At 44.7% G+C, this 22001-nt stretch overlaps 1 protein-coding gene across 1 annotated transcript in view; it reads right to left on the bottom strand.

The window, feature by feature from the left end:
• Positions 1–22001, bottom strand: part of LOC139242930 (uncharacterized) — a 182256-nt gene that overhangs the window by 90868 nt on the left and 69387 nt on the right. The window contains 3 exon segments of the mRNA XM_070870567.1: positions 5180–5245; positions 5342–5513; positions 10958–11124. Of these exon segments, the coding sequence (XP_070726668.1) occupies positions 5180–5245; positions 5342–5513; positions 10958–11124 (405 nt within the window).

Below are 22001 nucleotides of genomic sequence, written 5' to 3'. Positions count from 1 at the left end.
GCTGTGAGTAAACGTTGCACTGAATGTGACCTCCCAGGGAAGCGTTTCTTCATCCGTTTAAAGTCACCACCAGTTAACGACTCTGCAAGCCTGTACCGACTGTTTTTCCAGACGTTTTCTGACCGGGATGCAAGTGTGGACATTGCACCAGGAATACGTCATGGTCAGAGTGACCGTCAGCAGCCAGGCACTGCTGGTTTGTGTCCCCGGTGAGCCTGGAATGAATTTTCGGTGGGGACACTAAACGCTGCACTCCAGATCAGGAACCTCTTCCACTCCGCTCCCATTAACACCCCTCTGGCCACTACCTGAGGCGTTAGGCGACCGAAAATCCAGCCTGAGTTTAGGTTAACGGAAGGGTGAGGGGGGTTTGAAGTATTTTGTTTAGGCAAGAGAATTCTGTTTGGAGTATATTGATGAAATTCACATTAGTGCAGAAAAGTCCCATAATTCCCAAAATAATTACAAGAATAAAAATGAATTTGGGAGATAAGACAGGGAATCAGGGGAATTTTTTTACCCGAAGGTTAATAGAGCCCGGGATCATTTACTCGGGAAGGACACATAAGGGTCACTGCAAGTGGGCTCTAGAGACAATTGAATGTGTTTGTGTGGATACACTGAGAGGAGGGGCAGGTGGTTCATCTCTGTGACAGGAACAGACTTATTTGGGCCAAATAGCCTTGTCCTGTCCCTCACCATTCTCTGATTATAATGGGTCAGAATTTGTGCTCCCCACAGGCACGTACGAGGTGAGCATGCGCCCGTGTGGTCCCCACAAATTCCGGGTTTCGGTATGTGAAGTGCGTGCTCCTAAACCCGGGAATTTGTGATGTCAAAAATTCTCCACAGATCCACCGCATCCGAAACTAAAGGGCCTCTTGTGGGTGGAGATTTGGGCTATTTACCCAACTCTTGACCAGAAAATGTTCTTCAAATACGTACGTCTAATAAAAGCAGGCGTAAGGGCTAGAATTTCCAAACAACCCGCCAGCGCCCGATTGCTGCACAAAATACCGCTAAGATTCCCAAATTATCGGCAGAAAAAATTTCCCCCAAAAGAGAAAAATCCACCCTGCCAAAAAAAGGGGCCTTACACCCGATTCTTGGCAAAAAATGGAATGTTTGATCGATTGGATGTTTCTTTAAAAAAAATGGGCGATATTTACTAAAATTACAAAACAATTACACTGAGGCTGCGGGTTGCGCTTAGAAGAAAACCACAAAAAATATTTTCAAAAAACATAACATAACAACCTCCTGCCTCGATCTTGTCTATCCCTTTCATTATTTTGAATGTTTCTAGAAGATCACCCCTCATCCTTCTGAACTCCAACGAGTGAAGACCCAGTCTACTCAATCTATCATCATAAGGTAACCCCCTCATCTCCAGAATCAGCCCCGTGAATCGTCTCTGTACCCCCTCCAAAGCCAGTATATTCTTCCTTAAGTAAGGTGACCAAAACTGCACGCAGTACTCCAGGTGTGGCCTCACCAATACCCGATACAGTTGCAGCAGGACCTCCCTGCTTTTGTACTCCATCCCTCTCGCAATGAAGGCAAACATTCCATTCGCCTTCCTGATTGCCTGCTGCACCTGCAAACTAACTTTTTTGGGGATTCATGCACAAGGATGCAGGTAGACTCTAAAAGAGTTTCATGCACAAGGACCTCCAGGTCCCTCTGCACCGCAGCATGTTGTAATTTCTCCCCATTCAAATAATATTCCCTTTTACTGTTTTTTTTCCCCCAAGGTGGATGACCTCAATTTTCCGACATTGTATTCCATCTGCCAAACCTTAGCCCATTCGCTTAACCTATCTCAATCTCTTTGCAGCCTCTCTGTGTCCTCTACACAACCCGCTTTCCCAGTAATCTTTGTGTCATCTGCAAATTTTGTTACACTACACTCTCTCGTCCCCTCTTCCAGGTCATCTATGTATATTGTAAACAGTTGTGGTCCCAGCACCGATCCCTGTGGCACACCACTAACCACCGATTTCCAACCCGAAAAGGACCCATTTATCCCGACTCTCTGCTTTCTGTTCGCCAGCCAATTCTCTATCCATGCTAATACATTTCCTCTGACTCTGCATACCTTTATCTTCTGCAGTAACCTTTTGTGGGGCACCTTATCGAATGCCTTTTGGAAATCTAAATACACCACATCCATCGGTACACCTCTATCCACCATTCTCGTTATATCCTCAAAGAATTCCAGTAAATTAGTTAAACATGATTTCCCCTTCATGAATCCATGCTGCATCTGCTTGATTGCACTATTCCTATCTAGATGTCTCGCTATTTCTTCCTTAATGATAGCCTCAAGCATTTTCCCCACTACAGATGTTAAACTAACCGGCCTATAGTTACCTGCCTTTTGTCTGCCCCCTTTTTTTTTTAAAACAGAGGAGTTACATTAGCTGCTTTCCAATCCGCTGGTACCTCCCCAGAGTCCAGAGAATTTTGGTAGATTATAACGAATGCATCTGCTATAACTTCTGCCATCTCTTTTAATACCCTGGGATGCATTTCATCAGGACCAGGGGACTTGTCTACCTTGAGTCCCATTAGCCTGTCCAGCACTACCCACCTAGTGATCGTGATTATCCCAAGGTCCTCCCTTCCCACATTCCCATGACCAGCAATTTTTGGCATGGTTTTTGTGTCTTCCACTGTGAAGACCGAAGCAAAATAATTGTTTAAGGTCTCAGCCATTTCCACATTTCCCATTATTAAATCCCCCTTCTCATCTTCTAAGGGACCAACATTTACTTTCGTCACTCTCTTCCGTTTTATATATCGGTAAAAGCTTTTACTATCTGTTTTTATGTTTTGCGCAAATTTACTTTGGTAATCTATCTTTCCTTTCTTTATTGCTTTCTTAGTCATTCTTTGCTGAAAATGAAAAATGAAAAAAACATTCTCAGGACCATTTTCACTTACATCACTGCAAGAAAATGTTAAAACAATGAGTAAAAACCCATTTACTTACCTTTTTTTGCAGGGTTACTTACCTATTGCCCAGCTTTGCTGATGCTCGTGGGTGATTTTCCCCAACTTACCTACGGGTCACCGCTGAGCCAAATATTGTGCCAGGGCGATCTGTGGACGGTGTACGACGGTGGTCTGTTCCCCAGCGGGACTTTGAAACTGTCGGGGAACACAGCTGGGGAATTTTTCACCGACCCGGTTCTCGCCCAAAGCAGCCGATACCGCCGAGATACCGGGCGGGAAGCAATGAAAATTGTAGCATTTAAAGTACAGAAAAATACATTAAAGTAATTTCAACATTAAAAATCCTTTTATATAAAAGGTAAGTTTATTTTTAGACATTTTAAAACATGTAAATTTAAAAAGGATGTTTGTTTTAAATAACTAATTAAATTCTATTTATATTAATTTGAAATATGTGATGTTTTTGAAAGTTATTTTCAGTGTGTGTGTGTTTTTGAGGGTATTCCCAGTCATGCTTATGATGGTTCCGGACATAGGGAGTTACTATAAGTATGAATGGGGATCCCACTACTCTGATAGGTTGGGACAGCCCACATTATCTCAATGATGTATACGAAACCTGTACACTTCCGGGATATGTGTGCCTCTATGAAGGTCTTCACATAGAGCCCCAGGATCGCAGGTCTCCGAACCTCCGGGATCACCAGGAACTTTGGTGAAATGTTTGCGGTCGGAGATATCCCCCAGCGGGAAACCTCCGACCGCAATTTCCGGCCCAATGTCCTGGAGTTTGCTGCAATAATTATGGCGAGTCTATCAGCAATGGCTGGTGTCCACACACGCGCAGTTAAACGTGGAAAACCAGAGGATGCTCCTCCACAAGGTCTGCTGCTGCTGTTCTCACCGATAGACTCGGAATTGAAATCACTGTAATGGCGTGAACTTGCAATACTTACCCACTACCTCTGCACTAAAGTCGGATGTAAAAGATAGCACTAGTGCACTCAGGACTACATGACATTTTGAAGTCTCATTCTATCAGAAGAAAACTAATGTTGCAGATTTTAAATATATATATATTGTTTCAACTTTTTCTGTTTGTATTTTTTAATCTTTGTCCTTTAATCCTATCTGTAGTCCTCAATCTTTCCTTTGTTTTCTCTACCTGCCTTGGCTCCATATTCCTTCATATCATTGTCGACCAAAAAGCTATCGATCGCAGGTCTTGTTTCAGTCATTAAGGAGAAATAAATGTGAAGACATTAAAATAGAAATTATACTTCCTGGTTTGGACTCTGCGAGACTCTGAGGATTCTTCAATCTGATTGGTTGAAGAGCCTCAGTTCTCTCCACAGATGTCACAAATCCGCTGTAGAGGGCACCATGCTGGAACAGATGCCTGATTATAGCATCTCTTCACCCGAAATCCAGTCAAATCTTGGGGAACAGCTGTCAATGTTCCTTTGCCTCTATATCACGATCCTGCCAGATGTGTATAGGATTTCAGTGTATCGGGACCCTGTCAGGTGTGTATAGGATTTCAGTGTATCAGGACCCTGCCAGGTGTGTATGGGGTTTCAGTGTATCGGGACCCTGCCAGGTGTGTATAGGATTTCAGTGTATCAGGACCCTGCCAGGTGTGTATGGGGTTTCAGTGTATCAGGACCCTGTCAGGTGTGTATGGGGTTTCAGTGTATCAGGACCCTGTCAGGTGTGTATGGGGTTTCAGTGTATCAGGACCCTGTCAGGTGTGTATGGGGTTTCAGTGTATCGGGACCCTGCCAGGTGTGTATGGGGTTTCAGTGTATCAGGACCCTGCCAGGTGTGTATGGGGTTTCAGTGTATCAGGATCCTGCCAGGTGTGTCTGGGGTTTCAGTGTATCAGGACCCTGCCAGGTGTGTATGGGGTTTCAGTGTATCGGGATCTTTCTAGGTCTGTGGGGGTTTTCACATAGCATCACGATCCTGCCAGATGTGTATAAGATGTCCAAGTGACACTGATAAGCAACTGGATTCAGTGAACGATTGCAAGTTCGCATATTTATATGAAACAAATCTATATACAATAGTTGAGCTTCGATGTCAAATCTATACAACGTTGAATCCTATTTCCCTCGATCTTTGACATCCAGATTCCCAGATGCTAATAACCTCAAAACAGTCAAATATTTGGATTCTCAGAGTGAAGTAAACAATTTGAAATCTGCATTTCATCACTTACCTTCCAGATGACTTGGTACTTTGGATAAACCTCGTGCGATGTTCATGTAAACAAGTGGATCAGAACCTGTTTAAATCAATTACCGTTCATGAAATCAGATATTATAGTAAAATCTGTAGTGTTTGAATCTGAAATTGAATTCAGTGGGTGATGTTACCGTACCGTGTTCCTGTATTTCTTTCAGTATTTTGTTCAACTTTGGTAACCTGTGGCACATTTTGACAAAGGATTCCCACATCACCCTTTGGGCCTTAGAGCCTTTCTCCATCACCAGATTTAGGAGAAGTTTAGAACTGCCCGCCCGGTTTCCCTTCTTGGCGAGCTCAGTGACTTTCTGTAAAGGATAATAATGAATAGATTGAGGAGCGAAGTGAAATACAAATACTGAGAATGAGAAGCAAAGGATCTGCTCAGTGATGGGATCTCCCAGTTGTTTTGAGCACATAAGGCAGTCACTGGGCTGGGTACTGATCCATTCTGGACAGGGGCTGTATATTCTGTAAACCTGTTGATTCAGACATTAACGCAAAGAAATTTGATGAAACTAAAACAGAAAATCAGAACTATCGTTCTTGGAGAATCAGGAATTACTGACAATCTGCAGTTTTGATGGTAGTCGTTTTCTCTGCCCTGCAATATACAACATATCAGATTACTGATTGACAATATGATGCACTTGTTTGTCACACTGTGATTTACTGAGAAATAAAACAGCAGCCAATCTATCACTCATGTGCTTTTGTTCTAAGAATACCAACAATCTAATGACTTCAGTCTTGAATATGCTCATAACTTGACTATTAATAAACACAATAACAAGTCCAAATATCAATCACTTCTCTTTCTGTAAATGAAATGCCTGACACCCATTATTCTACATTCTCGCTGCCGGCATGAACCTCGAAAACTGGAGTCATGTATCCAGGACTTCCATCAACAACTTACATTTATATATTACTTTAATACAGAAAAGCTTCACTTCACAGAGGCAGAATTAGACACTGGGGCCCCGAGGTAAATCAGGATACGATATTAGAGGTGAGCAACACCCTGAGTAAAGGTAAATTTTGGAGAGGGAGGTGGAAAAGCGGGGGTTTTAATGGAGTGAATTCCAGAGCGTGGGACCCCAAGACAACTAAATGCTTGACCACCAGTGGTGGTGTGAACCAAGGGTTGCATGAGGCCAGTTTTAGAGTAAGGGAGAATTATATTGGCACAGGAGGTTGTCGGCCTGCAAGAGCTTATAGAAATAGGGACGGTCGATGCCAGGAATGTATTTGAATTGGAGGATGGAAATTTGAAATTGAAAGCATTGGATGACGGGGCGCCACCATATGAGAGCACAATTAATATAAAATTACAGATTGACTGAATTCAATTCCGTTATGTTCTCCCAGAGAGAGAATTCAACACCAAGAGCTCAGGGACCAGGAAATTACAGACTGAATGAGACCATTTTCCTGATCTACCCCTCGGGAGTGACCTTCCACACCCATAGCACAGGACCAGGAAATTACAGAGTGGACAAACCCAATTTCCTGATGTCACCCTGGCATGCATTGTTCATCAACAAGAGCAGAGGGACAGGTAATTTACTCACTTGAGTGGTTTTGCACAGTCCATGATAACAAATGATAAAGTGAGAGAAGACAGCTTACGAGAGCAAAACAGCAATAAATATAAAACAGACAGTAAGAGCTTCTGCAGGTATACAAACAGGAAGAGTGTCGCTAAAGTAAACGTTGGTCCCTGAGAGGATGAGACTGGGTAATCAATAATGTGAAACAGAGAAAGGGCGGTGACTTTGAACAAATATTTTGTATCGGTCTTAAGGTAGAAGACACTAAAAGTGTAGATGCTGAGAGGATGTTTCCCCTCGTGGAGGAATCTAGAACTAGGGGTATAGTTTCAGAATAAGGGGTCGCCCATTTAAAACTGAGATGAGGAGGATTTTCTTCTCTCAGATGGTCGTGAATATTTGGAATTCTCTATCCCAGAGAGTTGTGGAGGCTGGGTCATTATATTTAAGGTGGAGATAGACAGATTTCGGAATGCTGAGTTATGGGTTATGGGGAGCGGGCGGGGAAGTGAAGTTGAGGCCAGGATCGGATTAGCCATGACCTTATTGAATGGCGGAGCAGGCTCGAGGGGCAAAGTGACCTACTCTTGCCCATATTTCTTATGTTCAAAGGAAATAAAATGCGCTTTAGAAATGTTATGCAGATACACGGAGATGTTACCAGGGATGAGGGGCATTGTTATGCATGGGATTGCATTAGAGTTGAGAAGATTAAGTGAGCAGTTGATGGAAGTCTTCAAGATTCTTAAAGCTTATGATTAAATAAATGTTTAGATTGTTTTCACTGTTTAGTCAGAGGCCACAAATGGAGGCTAATTCGAAGTATTAATGGTGATGTTGGATAACTGTATTTCTGTCATGGTTTTAAAATGCATAATTTATTCCTGGAAACGGTTGCAGAACCAAATCGATAAATTGTTGTAATAGATAATTCGATTGTTGTCAGAAAGCGTAAGGTGAGCGTATCTGCTGTGAGAAGGAGGTTGGGGATAGACCAGGTTGGATATCAACTGTAAAGGGTAGTGACTACGAGGTTGAGATTAGACTCGGTGTAATATTAATGCAAATGGGTAGTGACCAGGAAGTTAGGATTAGATTAGTGAGCAGGTGACCGAGGTCAAGAGGAGGAGGTTGGGATTAGACTGGGTGGGATATTAATGGTAATGGGCAGTGAGCAGGTTGGGATTAGACTGGATGGAATATTGCACCTCCCCTTTTTCTAGTCTGCCGCCATTCAGATAATATTCTGCCTTCGTGTTTTTGCCCCCAAAACGGATAACCTCACATTTATCCACATTATATGTATTTGCCCACTCACCTAATCTGTCCAAGTCACCCTGCAGCCTCTTAGCGTCCTCCTCACAGCTCACACCGCCACCCAGTTTCGTGTCATCCGCAAACTTGGAGATAGTACACTCTATTCCTTCATCCAAATCATTGATGTATATTGTAAAGAGCTTGGGTCCCAGTAATGAGCCCTGTGGCACCCCCCTCGTAACTGCCTGCCATTCTGAAAAGGACCCGTTTAGCCCGATTCTCTGCTTCCTGTCTGCCAGCCAGTTCTCTATCCACTTCAGTACATCACCCCCAATACCATGCGCTTTGATTTTGCACACCAATCTCTTGTGCGGGACCTTGTCAAAAGCCTTTTGAAAGTCCAAATACACCACATCCACTGGTTCTCCCTTGTCCACTCTATTGTTACATCCTCAAAAAATTCCAGAAGATTGGTCAAGCACGATTTCCCTTTCATAAATCCATGCTGACTCGATCCGATCCGGTCACTGCTTTCCAAATGGGCTGCTATTTCATCCTTAATGATTGATTCCAACATTTTCCCCACTACTGATGTCAGGCTAACCGATCTATAATTACCCGCTTTCTCTCTCCCTCCCTTTTTAAAAAGTGGCGTTACATTAGTTACCCTCCAGTCCATAGGAACTGATCCAGAGTCGATAGATTGTTGGAAAATGATCACCAATGCATCCACTATTTCTAGGGCCACTTCCTTAAGTACTCTGGGATGCAGACTTTCGGGACCCGGGGATTTATCGGCCTTTAATCCCATCAATTTCCCTAACACAATTTCCCGCCTAATCAGGCTATCTTTCAGTTCCTCATTCTCACTAGACCCACTGTTCCCTAGTACATTCGGAAGGTTATTTGTATCTTCCTTTGTGAAGACAGAACCGAAGTACTGGTTCAATTGGTCTGCCATTTCTTTGTTCCCCATTATAAATTCACCTGAATCCGACTGCAAGGGACCTATGTTTGTCTTTCTAATCTTTTTCTCTTCACATATTTATAGAAGCTTTTGCAGTCAGTTTTTATGTTCCCTGCAAGCTTCCTCTCGTACTCTATTTTCCCCTTCTTAATTAAACCCTTAGTCCTCCTCTGTTGAATTCTAAATTTCTCCCAGTCCTCAGGTTTGCTGCATTTTCGAGCCAATTTATATGCCTCTTCCTTGGTTTTAACACTATCCTTAAATTTCCCTTGTTCGCCATGGTTGAGCCACCTTCCCAGTTTTATTTTTACTCCAGACAGTGATGTACAATTGCTGAAGTTCATCCATGTGATCTTAAAATGTTTGCCATTGCTTATCCACCATCAACCCTTTAAGTATCCTCTGCCAGTCTATTTTAGTCAATTCACACCTCATACCGTCGAAGTTACCTTTCCTTAAGTTCAGTACCCTAGTTTCCGAATTAACTGTCATTCTCCATCTTAATAAGGAATTCTACCATATTATGGTCACTTTTCCCCAAAGGGCCTCGCACAACAAGATTGCTAATGAGTCCCTTCTCATTACACATCAACCAGTCTAGGATGGCCAGCTCCCTGGTCGTGGGATATTAATGGTAATGGGCAGTGAGCAGAAAGTTGGGATTACACTCGGCGAATCAGAATAGATTACTTAAAACTTGCACAGCCTCAAGGCAGAACGTTGTGGTTTTTCCAAAAACAGATTATTTGGGTTGTTTTCCCTGTTTAGATCGGATACATTTTCACCATATGAGATCCTGTGTTTTTTTAAAGGATCTTTGCTAAACCCATAAGCGATTATTTTGACATCCAGCAGTTCCCAGATATACTATTAAATATTTTCCTGGTCACTCAACTTATGACCTTCCCATTAACTCCTGTCTTTTGTCTCTGGTCTCTCCTATTCCCAGTCCCATTGAAACCGTTTACCTTTGTTTTTAGTCCACACGAGTAATAGCTGAACAGTTCCCTTGTCCTTTGTACAGATACTGATGGGACAAGGTGTGTATTTACAACACTTCACATCATTGTATCCCATTCGCAGTATTTGCAGTTTTATCAATTTCATTCCTATTGTTGTGGTTCATGTTCTGGAACATTCCATGTTTATAACATTTATTTCAACAATTCACGCTGGCAGTGAATAAAGCTAATCAGGAGTTTGGTTGCTTGAACAAGACATTTTTGAGATGAGAGGGAGATAATGCGCCCACTTTTTAAACCATTGCTGTGACCGCACTTGTACTGTGTGAAGGTCCGGTTGCCTCAGTACAAAGGTTATCGCAGCTATTGAAGAGAGCAGCTAGAATGATTGAGAGGGTGGACAGGTTGGATTAGAAGGAGCTATTGTCTAAAGTGGGCATGTTAACACTGGAAAAGAGACGATTGAGAAGTGATCTGATTGCTGTTTCACTTTGTTCACTACAGTAGAAACAGAGGACACTGCCTGCGCTTGAAGGAGAGTAAATTCAAAACTAATCTGCGGACACAATATTTCAGTGAGGGAGTGGTGAATCTGGGGATTGGGCTGCCTCGGGAGACTGTGGAAGCAGTTAATGGTGATTCATTAAAAGGCAAATTAGATTTATTTCTAAAAATCACATTTTGAATTGCAGTATATGAGTAATTCGAGTTATGACATGTGGTAAGTGCAGCATGGTTGTGAGAAACAGATGACCTTGTACCTATGGTTCCCAAAGCTCTCCACCACTGGGGCTTTCCTCACCTCATGTCTGGCTCTGTTGTAGACTCACTGATTATAGATCAATCAGTCAACTACTCCATGATCATTGTAGCATGCGACTACCAGGATGCTAAACGGTGAGCTCGGTACATCTTGGCATTTTTTTCATCGAGTAACTATGTTCCTATCTCACATTCTGTCAGCTCGGTGATGGTGGAATGAACTAAACTCATTCTGTGTCCCTCCCACTTACGTGATATTCTTGTCCACTGAAATGGTCCTCGCCTGTTAACCAGAGACCGAGTCCCTCCACACCCTCTTCAATCGCCTGTTCTAGTCTGTCCCGGTAGAATTTCGTCAACTGCAACAATTGGTCATCGTTGCACTGTGTCAAGAGCTGAGTGATTGTAGATTTCGGATCTGTGAAGTCAAACGGAGAAAATTAAACACATTATCGACTTTCTATCCGGGCTGCAACATTTCCTCTCAAATGAAAGGAAGGCTCCTGCAGGCCACATTCTGAAAACATACATATACACAAGTTCTATATAGTCACCTTAAAGACAGTGTTCACATTTGTCAAACTTGAATTAGCTTCAGCTCATGGGTTCCAGCCTCCCCTGATCATCGCCTGTATCTGTAATTATTCCCGAATTCCACCTCGAAATACAGATTCCAAGAGTTTGCTCACAACGCAGCCTCCCCCTCTGTCATCCCCAATGTTCGAAAACTGAAAAAACACTCCAAAAATGTGCTGTTTCCCTTCCTATTCCTTAACTGTGTAACTATTGATTCTACATTACAAAACTCCTGGGGACATCCTTATATTCTAGCCCTGTCATAAAACACATTATTAATACTGGAATACAGTACATTTCACCCTCCTCAAAATGTTATCAGTGTGATTTCACCCGGAGTTTTGTTCTAAACTAAGTCCTGTCTCACAGTTAATGGACCACAACATCATCATCATCATCGGCTGTCCCTCGGAATCGAGGAGGACTTGCTTCCACTCCCAAAGTGAGTTCTTTGATGGCTGAACAGTCCGATACGAGAGCCACAGACCCTGTTACAGCTGGGACAGACATTCGTCGAGGGAAGGGGTGGGTGGGGCTGGTTTGCCGCATGCTCCTTCCGCTGCCTGCGCTTGTCCTCTTCACGCTCTTTGCGTCGAAACACGAAGAGCTCAGAGCCCTTCCAGATGGACTTTCTCCACTTCAGGCGGTCTGCGACCAGGGTCTCCCGGGTGTCAGTGGTGATGTCGCACTTTACCAGCGAGGCTCTGAGGGTGTCCTGATAACGTTTCTGCTGTCCTCCTTTGGCTCATTTACCATGAAGGAGCTCTGCATAAAGCATTTGCTTAGGGAGTCTCGTATCTGGCATGCGTACTATGTGGCCTGCCCAGCGAAGCTGATCGAGCGTGGTCAGTGCTTCAATACTGGGGATGTTAGTCTCGTCAAGGACACTGATTTTGGTGCGCCTGTCCTCCCAGGGGATTTGCAGGATCTTGCGGAGACATCGTTGGTGATATATCTCCAGCGACTTGAGGTGCCTTCTATACATGGTCCATGCCTCAGATCCATACAGGAGGGCGGGTATTACTACAGCCCTGTAGACCATGAGCTTGGTGGTAGATTTGAGCAACTGGTCTTCAAACACTCTTTTCCTCAGACGGCCGAAGGCTGCACTGGTGCACTGGAGGCGATGTTGAATCTCCGCATCAATGTCTGCCTTTGTTGATAAGAGGCTCCCGAGATATGGGAAATGGTCCACGTTGTCGAGGGCCGCGCCGTGGATCTTGATGATTGGAGGGCAGTGCAGTGCGGTGGGGACAGGCTGGTGGAGGACCTTTGTTTTACGGACGTTAAGCGTAAGGCCCATGCTTTCATATGCCTCAGTGAATACATTGACTATATCCTGGAGTTCAGCCTCAGAATGTGCGCAGACGCAGGCGTCGTCCGCATACTGCAGCTTAACGACAGAGGTTGGGGTGATCTTGGACCTGGCCTGGAGGCGGCGTAGGTTAACCAGCTTCCCACTGGTTCTGTAGTTTAGTTCCACTCCAGCAGGGAGCTTGTTGATTGTGAGGTGGAGCATGGCGGCAAGGAAGATCGAGAAGAGGGTTGGAGCGATGACGCAGCCCTGTTTGATCCCGGTCTGGACGTGGATTGGGTCTATAATGGATCCGTTGGTAAGAAACATAGAAAATAGGTACAGCAGTAGGCCATTCGGCCCTTCGAGCCTGCACCGCCATTCAATGAGTTCATGGCTGAACATGCAACTTCAGTACCCCATTCCTGCTTTCTCGCCATACCCCTTGATCTCCCTAGTAGTAAGGACTACATCTAACTCCTTTTTGAATATATTTAGTGAATCGGCCTCAACGATTTTCTGTGGTAGAGAATTCCACAGGTTCACCACTCTCTGGGTGAAGAAGTTTCTCCTCATCTCTGTCCTAAATGGCTTACCCCTTATCCTTAGATTGTGACCCCTGGTTCTGGACTTCCCCAACCTTCGCTGCACTCCCTCAATAGCAAGAACGTCCTTCCTCAAGTTAGGAGACCAAAACTATACACAATACTCCAGGTGTGGCTTCACCAAGGCCCTGTACAACTGTAGTAACACCTCCCTGCCCCTGTACTCAAATCCCCTCGCTATGAAGGCCAAGATGCCATTTGCTTTCTTAACCGCCTGCTGTACCTGCATGCCAACCTTCAGTGACTGATGTACCATTGATAGAGTATTCAAACAGGCTCATTTAGACAGACTGTGAAAATTCAGACCCCCAAGTCAAGGCTGCTACGTGCTGCTCAGCATGTTGCATTAACTCATCAATCAACTTGACATTTTCGGACCTTGGGTAGCGAGCCAATAAAACGTTAAAAGACTTTCAATTGAGCCAATAAGGTCAAAGAAGGTGAGTTCTTTTTTGTAAATTGATCCAAGTATAAAATACAGCCATTTTGACCATGTGTCTCAGTAAGAACAAAGACCTGGCTTGAAGCCAAGAAGTTTGTTGCTCTCTGCCGAGATTAAAAAGTTAAAACTACCATCGGAGTTCGTATTTCATTGGAAATTAAGAGATCTAACAATTTTGGCGCTGCGAACAGGATCGCTGAGGAAAGAAACTGAATTTTGGACATCAGACCTATGTCTAGAGGTAAGGACTCCTCTTTTTAAAAAAAAGTCCTCGGTCAAAAGTCTAAATTCGCCTCTCCTTCTACGCGATTCCGAAAGCCTCCGGTTTGCGAACCCCTCCGGTTGGTAGTCGGTTCGAGGTCCCATAGACATCTAAACTTCGGCAGTGTGTTAGTTAATTAATCACTGACCTATTGATCAGCTAGAAAGCTTACGACTCGAGACCCCAGTAAAGAACTCAATATAATGGCAGCAGGAGATAACAACAAAGAATTGCTTACAACTGTTAAAGGTGGGCAGGCACCACCTCAAGTTTCTTTAGATTTAATTCTCGAACAGTTGAAAGAATACATAGAGCAACAATTCAACTTATCTAAAACCTGTATTAAGATCGAACAAAAGTACGGAACCTCCAAAGGACAATGGTCCTTGGACGAGATTAAAAGGTTCTGGGGAAAAACGACCCGTATGAAAAATAAAGAGTGAACTAGATGGTCCCTAGCGGTTATGGGCCAGATCCGAAAGCGGAATGAAATTATAATGCGTTCCCAACATGATCGAGAACTGACCAGTACAAAGGACCAACAGCAAGCAGTTTGTGCACAGCTGCGACAGAAAAAGCTTGAACTTGAAAAGCTGGAAGCGGAAGTTAAAGATCTTAAAGGTGAAATTAAAGAATGGAAAAAATCATTAGGTCAAGAGACAGTAATAGGAAAAGGGAAATGTATTGATCAATTCCCAGGGTACCCATGTTTGGATAAATTAAAAGCGCAAACCCGAAGACACGACTGAGGAATAGATACGGTTTCTGAATCCTCCGACAATACAGTGTCGGAGGATGATGAAGAATTAGGGGTGCGCTTTGCCCCGTTTAAAAAAAAGACGAGTTGTAGTCAAATCAGAAGAGACTGCGGATGAGGGCGGAACCAAAAAAACAAAGAGAAGGGTGTACGAAGAATACTTAGTTCATGATCCGGCAGACCCAGAGAAAATTGATAAATGGTCCAAGGAATTGCCCAATCCAAAGAGAGGAGTAAAAACGTGGGACCAATTGGACCGCTTAAGAAATATATATCCACTTCATCCCTGGGACGGAGTGCAAATTTTGACCATAATGGTGCCAAAAACACAGGGAAGAAAATTGCACGACAAGGTAGATGAAGCTTTGGGGCAGAATGAGTAAGAATTAGTCGCAGGATGGGAGGCGATTAAATACTGGCTGCAAGCCTTCAGTCCAGCTAAGACAGACTGGGGAAAAATTGCAGCTTGCCAACAGAAAGGAACAGAGGAGGTCCTGGAGTATGACGAGCGGTTTAGATGCACGTGGCTAGAACATTCGGGTATGAATAATACGGATGAGGAAATGGATGAACAAGTGTTTGGACCCCTGAAAGCAGCTTTCGTGGCAGGTCTAAAGCCAGAACTGTCCAAAATGCTTAAGGTAGTGTTACCGGACTGGGAAGGTAGAGAAACTACCTTTGCAGCATTGGTGGATCGATGTAACCAATTAGATCGGGATATGGGAGCTAAAGTCTGAGCTGTACAGGCTATGGGATGGAAATCCCAGGATTCCGATAAACAGTTATTAGGAAAATTACCCGGAAAATGTCATTATTGTGGGAAAGGTGGTCACTGGGCCAAGACGTGCAGGGCAAAACAGCAAGGTCATGGCTGGGGAAGAGGACGCAGCCAGGGATACAATTCAGCCAACAAGCCAGGCTTGTCACAAGATAACGACCTCATAGAAGCATTTAAGCGACTGACAATACAACAACAGAAGGAGTTACTTGGGATAGCAAAAAAACAATGAGAGCCCACCCTGGCCCCCCTCCTCGCACTAATACAACAGAGGGGAGATGGGCTATATATAACTGTGAGGGTGGGCGATAAGGATGTGGACTGTCTTTTCGACACAGGAGCGGAATTAACATGCTTACCCCTACAATATGGAGTCTTTTTGCCATTGGATGGTAGGGCACGTACAGCCTATGGAGTTGGGGGCCATAAAATGGAAATTAAAAGGACAACACCGGTACTTATAGGACTGGGTCCACATGAACTAACCACGCCAGTCTGGATAGGCCCAGATGATCAACCCCTTTTGGGAATGGACGTTCTAATCCAAATAGATTCATCGTTGCATTTCGAGGATAGTCGGGTGACATGGTCAATTAGAACTTTGAAGAAAGAAGAATTGAAGGAACACCCGATATGGGCGAAAGATAAGAACGATTGTGGCCTACTCCAGATGGAGCCTGCGTCATTTACAGGGACCAAGCCTCCATGCACTAAACAGTATCCCATCAGTCCAACTGCCATCGCGGGAATCTTACCGGTTATTCAGCAATTGGAGAAACAAGAGGTGCTTATTAAAACGCATAGCTCCTCCACTAGCCCCGTGTGGCCGGTACAGAAATCTAATGAGACTTGGCGTTTGACTGTCGATTATAGGAAAGCTAACCAGTGTATTGATCAAAAAGCTCCTTTGGTCGCAGATCCCTCCACCATTTTTAATGCCCTCAAACCGGAACATAAATATTTTTCGGTTATAGATATGGCCAACGGATTTTGGTCAGTGCCTCTGGCACCGGAGGTTCGACAGTGGTTTGCTTTCACAGTCCAAGGACAACAGTATACTTGGACCCGGTTACCGCAGGGTTTCCACAACAGCCCTACGGTATTCCACATGGCTTTACAAAGCCATTTGCGAGAATTACCTCCCCTGTCATCCACAGTCATCCAATATGTAGACGATATCCTGCTAGCTTCAAACACGGAAGAACAGCATGAACATGATTTACGAGCTTTGCTGGTTCACCTTCGGCTGAAAGGACATAAAGCCAGCATCGACAAAGCACAAATATCCCAAGAAGAGGTTGTATACCTGGGACAAAAGATTTCACAAGGAAAGAGAGAACTTACCCAGGATAGAACTGCAGCCATTTGGGCTGCTAAAAAACCCACCACTATTCAGGAACTAAGGTCTTGTGTAAGGATTACATTCTCCGATGGGGAGTCCCGAGTAGCATTGACTCAGATCAGGGAACACACTTCACAGGTGCTGTCTGCCAAGAAGTCTGTAGGTTACTGAACATTACGTGGGATTTACACTGTCCTTATCATCCACAATCATCAGGACAAGTAGAGCGAATGAATCGAACTCTGAAACAACGGCTTGCCAAATATCACCAAGAAGGAACACCATGGCCCCAGGCACTACCAATAGTGCTATGTAGCATTAGGGCAACCCCGAACAGAACTACAGGTCTAAGCCCATTTGAAATTATAACAGGAAGATCCATGTCGCTGCCAGGAACTATCGATTTACGGAAAGCTGATGTTCACTTAATGAGTGACACTTTGTTATCATACTGTCAGAACCTAACCAATGCTATTAGTTTCCCGACAGGTATCGGCAGCTTGGGGTAATCCACCCGAAGGAGGACACGACATCATCCCGGGAGTCTGGGTGTATGTGAAAAAGTTGCATAAAGAACCTTTGGGTGCCAAGTGGGAGGGATCTTATCAAGTGTTATTGACCACCCAGGCAGCTGTTAAAGTCCAAGGAAAGAAAGCCTGGATCCACGCTTCACACGTTAAACGAGCACCCGTAACTGAAGCTGAAATCTAATAAGGACAATTGCTTTTTGCGAAAATGTATAAACTTACTGTATTATTGATTGTAGGTATTATAGGCATAGGCCTACTTCTTACGAGCCGACCCTCTGCACCAAAGGGAAATAGTAGGGTAGCAAGGGAATTACATGTAAATACCTTTTTATATATGTCATACATTTATGCCAAACAAGGTAACATTTCTAGTTGTTGGGTGTGTACGCATATTCCTATTCACTCAAAGGGAGGGATTCCCTTGAGGCCAGTTCCCTTGAATATCTCGGAAATGGCTGAGTGGATAATTAATCAAAACAAAACAGGCAATGCGTTTCAGGATACGGAAAACTGGGCACGTAAATGGAAGTCAGCAGGTTACAATCTGACTACCTTTGAAGGGGGATACCAACCGTGCTACAATAATTCCAAACGGCCCCCATTTTTTGTTATCACTAATACAACAGGAATAGGAAGACCGGGGAAATCGGTCTGTCTGATTAGAAACATCAAAGGAGGCCAAAATATGGGGTATAGTAACTGCTCCCGGAATTATAACATAATCAAGCCACGGAACCGTCCAAACTGGGCCGATGTGGGAATTTTTAACGTAACGGGGATTCTGAATAAAACAGATGGAAAAGCCTGGACGGGCCCCGGAGTGTTGCTGACAAAGAAACAGCTAACATTCATTGCACATAATGGCACCTATTGGGTGTGTGGTCACAAGGCCTACCCTTGGCTGCCCCAGATTTGGATGGGATCCTGCTATTTAGCCTACATTGTGCCTTATATGTCTCATATAAAGTCACTGTCGGAACATTTACACCGTCCTAAGAGAGCTATCACAGAAACAGAGAGGTTCTTTGCCATTCTGATCCCTGGGTATGGGACCGCCAAACTGGCAAGGGAATCCATTAACATGGCATCCGTTGTGGAACGAGTAGCCAATGATACCTCAGAGGCCAGAGTTAAAATCAATGCAGAAATGGTAGCAATCCGCACAGTAGCCCTACAGAATAGACTGGCCCTTGATTACATCCTGGCTGAAAAGGGAGGTACTTGCACCCTACTCGGAACTGAGTGTTGCACATATATCCCAGATAGCTCCGAAGAAATTACCCACTTAGCGGAGCGTATCCAAAAGGAGGTAGTAAAACTTAAGCAACCCCCATCATTCACTTTGTGGAGTGGAGCCACTGAATGGCTAGGTTCAATAGGAACTTCATTGGTGGAAGGTTTAATTCTATTTGTTGTAATTGTTTTACTTTTATATTGTTTGTTTATGTTGATTAAATGTTGTTGCGACCAGGCGGCTGTAGCTGCTGTCCCGCAGGTGAGACACCTTGCAGGTCCCAGCAGACTGTCTGTACATGGCACAGGGGTATGTTATGCTTAAGGGAAGGTTGTTTACTGGTTGAATTAAGATATTGATTTGGATTAAATTGGAATAAGGTTAATTAACCTACTAAAACCACACTTCCATTGTGGCCACGATGGAACTCGGGTTGGTGTAAATTTGTGTGGAAGCTACTAGTCCGGACATGTGGCGAAACACATCAACAAATTTTAGAAGGAAACTCTATTAACATGTGTGAAATTATTTTGTAGAATGTTTAACCAGTGATACCTGATGTTTTATGATTCAGTTTGTGAAAGAATCAAAGGGGGGATTGATACGAGTATTCAAACAGGCTCATTTAGACAGACTGTGAAAATTCACAGACCCCCAAGTCAAGGCTGCTACGTGCTGCTCAGCATGTTGCATTAACTCATCAATCAACTTGACATTTTCGGACCTTGGGTAGCGAGCCAATAAAACGTTAAAAGACTTTCAATTGAGCCAATAAGGTCAAAGAAGGTGAGTTCTTTTCTGTAAATTGATCCAAGTATAAAATACAGCCATTTTGACCATGTGTCTCAGTAAGAACAAAGACCTGGCTTGAAGCCAAGAAGTTTGATGCTCTCTGCAGAGATTAAAAAGTTAAAACTACCATCGGAGTTCGTATTTCATTGGAAATTAAGAGATCTAACACATGACACCCAGGTCTCATTACACCTCCCTTTTTCCTAATCTGTCACCATTCAGATAATAGTCTGTCTCTCTGTTTTTACCACAAAAGTGGATAACCTCACATTTATCCACATTATACTTCATCTGCCATGCATTTGCCCACTCACCTAACCTATCCAAATCACTCTGCAGCCTCATAGCATCCTCCTCGCAGTTCACACTGCCACCCAACTTAGTGTCATCTGCAAATTTGGAGATACGACATTTAATCCCCTCGTCTAAATCATTAATGTACAATGTAAACAGCTGGGGCCCCAGCACAGAACCTTGCGGTACCCCACTAGTCACTGCCTGCCACTCTGAAAAGTACCCATTTACTCCTACTCTTGGCTTCCTGTCTGACAACCAGTTCTCAATCCACGTCAGCACACTACCCCAATCCCATGTGCTTTAACTTTGCACATTAATCTCTTGTGTGGGACCTTGTCGAAAGCCTTCTGAAAGTCCAAATATACCACATCAACTGGTTCTCCCTTGTCCACTCTACTGGAAAATTCCTCAAAAAATTCCAGAAGATTTGTCAAGCATGATTTCCCTTTCACAAATCCATGCTGACTTGGACCTATCATGTCACCTCTTTGGATCACGGCCTGCATGTCATCGTGAAGCAGGCGACGGATGTTGACAATCTTTTGTGGGCATTCGAAACGGAGGAGGACGCTCCATAGACCCTCACGGTTGACAGTGTCAAAGGTCTGTGTTAGATTGAAAAAGGCCATGTATAAGGCCTGGCGCTGCTCCCTGCATTTTTCCTGCAACTGGCGCGCTGCAAAGGTCATGTCTGTTGTGCCCCGTAGGAGATGAAATCCGCATTGTATTGCCCCTCGCGTAGTGTCGTGTAGTGTATTGCCCACGCTGTACTTGCCACTAGGTGATCGGGAGAGGTCTGGGCGCCGACGGAGACCTTGTATATCGTGGGAGTACACTCAGCAGCTTCTGTCCCTGGCCGAAGGGACCCAGTACCAGCCGCTTCTGTCCCTGGCCGAAGGGACCCTGTACCAGCAGCTTCTGTCGCTGGCCGAAGGGACCCTGTACCAGCAGCTTCTGTCCCTGGCTGAAGGGACCCTGTACCAGCAGCTTCTGTCCCTGGCTGAAGGGACCCCGTACCAGCAGCTTCTGTCCCTGGCTGAAGGGACCCTGTACCAGCAGCTTCTGTCCCTGGCTGAAGGGACCCTGTACCAGCAGCTTCTGTCCCTGGCTGAAGGGACCCTGTACCAGCAGCTTCTGTCCCTGGCTGAAGGGACCCTGTACCAGCAGCTTCTGTCCCTGGCTGAAGGGACCCCGTACCAGCAGCTTCTGTCCCGGGCGGAAAGGACGCTACACCGGATTCGGGGGACGTCTAACCGGCCGAAGGGACTCCGGGACGACCTGCCAAAGGGACCCGAGGATGTGGAACCGGCTGAAGGGACTCCAATGCCAGTGCTCAATCCGCCGAAGGGACTCCAAGACCGGCGCTGAACCGGTGAAGGGACCGAGGCGTGGTGTCGTCTTATACCCCCAAGCAACTTTTAATTAATTTTTAAACTTTTAACCAACTTTTAAACTTAACAATTTGGGAGAACTTTAAAGACATACATTTTAGACTCTCGATCGAAATACTTGTAAATATCTATTATTAATCTACATCTTTGACTTTTAACAACTCTTAGAAACTTTTTAAAACTTAACAACCCTTAGAAACTCTTGAAATAAATTGGGAATCTATATCAACTTTTAACTTTTAAAATAACTTTTGAAGTCACCTTCCTAATGCCTGCCCCCCAACCCAGCCTCGGGCCGTCTACCATCAATGGCTCTACCCGGCACCGAGCTTGCGGCCAACACTTGTCCGGAGGCAATTAAGCTTATCGAGCTGTGCCTGGTCTCCAGTTGTCTTGGACCCCCTTGCCACTGGACCAAGACCTTGAACAGCTAAGCCCGTGTGGTTGCCGATGTATAGCGGCCACCCCACGTTAAAAGAGCTCACGCACTGGCATCTTCCACTTGGTCAGTATGAAGTTCGGGACCTGGAACGTCAGGATCCTCACGGACAATCCCAACAGCAACAGGCCAGAACGCCGCACCGCCATAGTTGCCCGGGAACTCGGACGTTTGGACATTGACATCGCCGCCCTAAGCGAGACCCGGCGGGCAGGGGAAGGAACACGGTGGAGGTTACACCTTCTTCTGGAAAAGGAAACCAGAGGCAGAACGCCGCCTTCATGGAGTCGTCTTTGCCGTCAAAAATGAGCTGGTCGACTGCCTGAAAGACTCCCCCCGTGGGGTTAACGAACGCCTCATGACTCTCCGTATCACCCTATCTCGGAACCAATGTGCCACAGTCATCAGTACATACGCCCCAACACTCGATGCAACGGATGAGACAAAAGAGGGATTTTATTCCAATCTCGAGACATCCTTGTCCCGCTTCCCCACGGGCGATAAATTGATCCTCCTGGGTGATTTTAATGTCAGGGTCGGCAAAGACACAGCCCTC

This window comes from Pristiophorus japonicus, unplaced genomic scaffold, assembly GCF_044704955.1.
Source record: "Pristiophorus japonicus isolate sPriJap1 unplaced genomic scaffold, sPriJap1.hap1 HAP1_SCAFFOLD_154, whole genome shotgun sequence".
Classification (NCBI taxonomy): Eukaryota; Metazoa; Chordata; class Chondrichthyes; family Pristiophoridae; genus Pristiophorus; species Pristiophorus japonicus.
The sequence above is the reverse complement of the archived record's forward strand: the minus strand, read 5'-3'. Positions and strand labels throughout refer to the sequence as shown.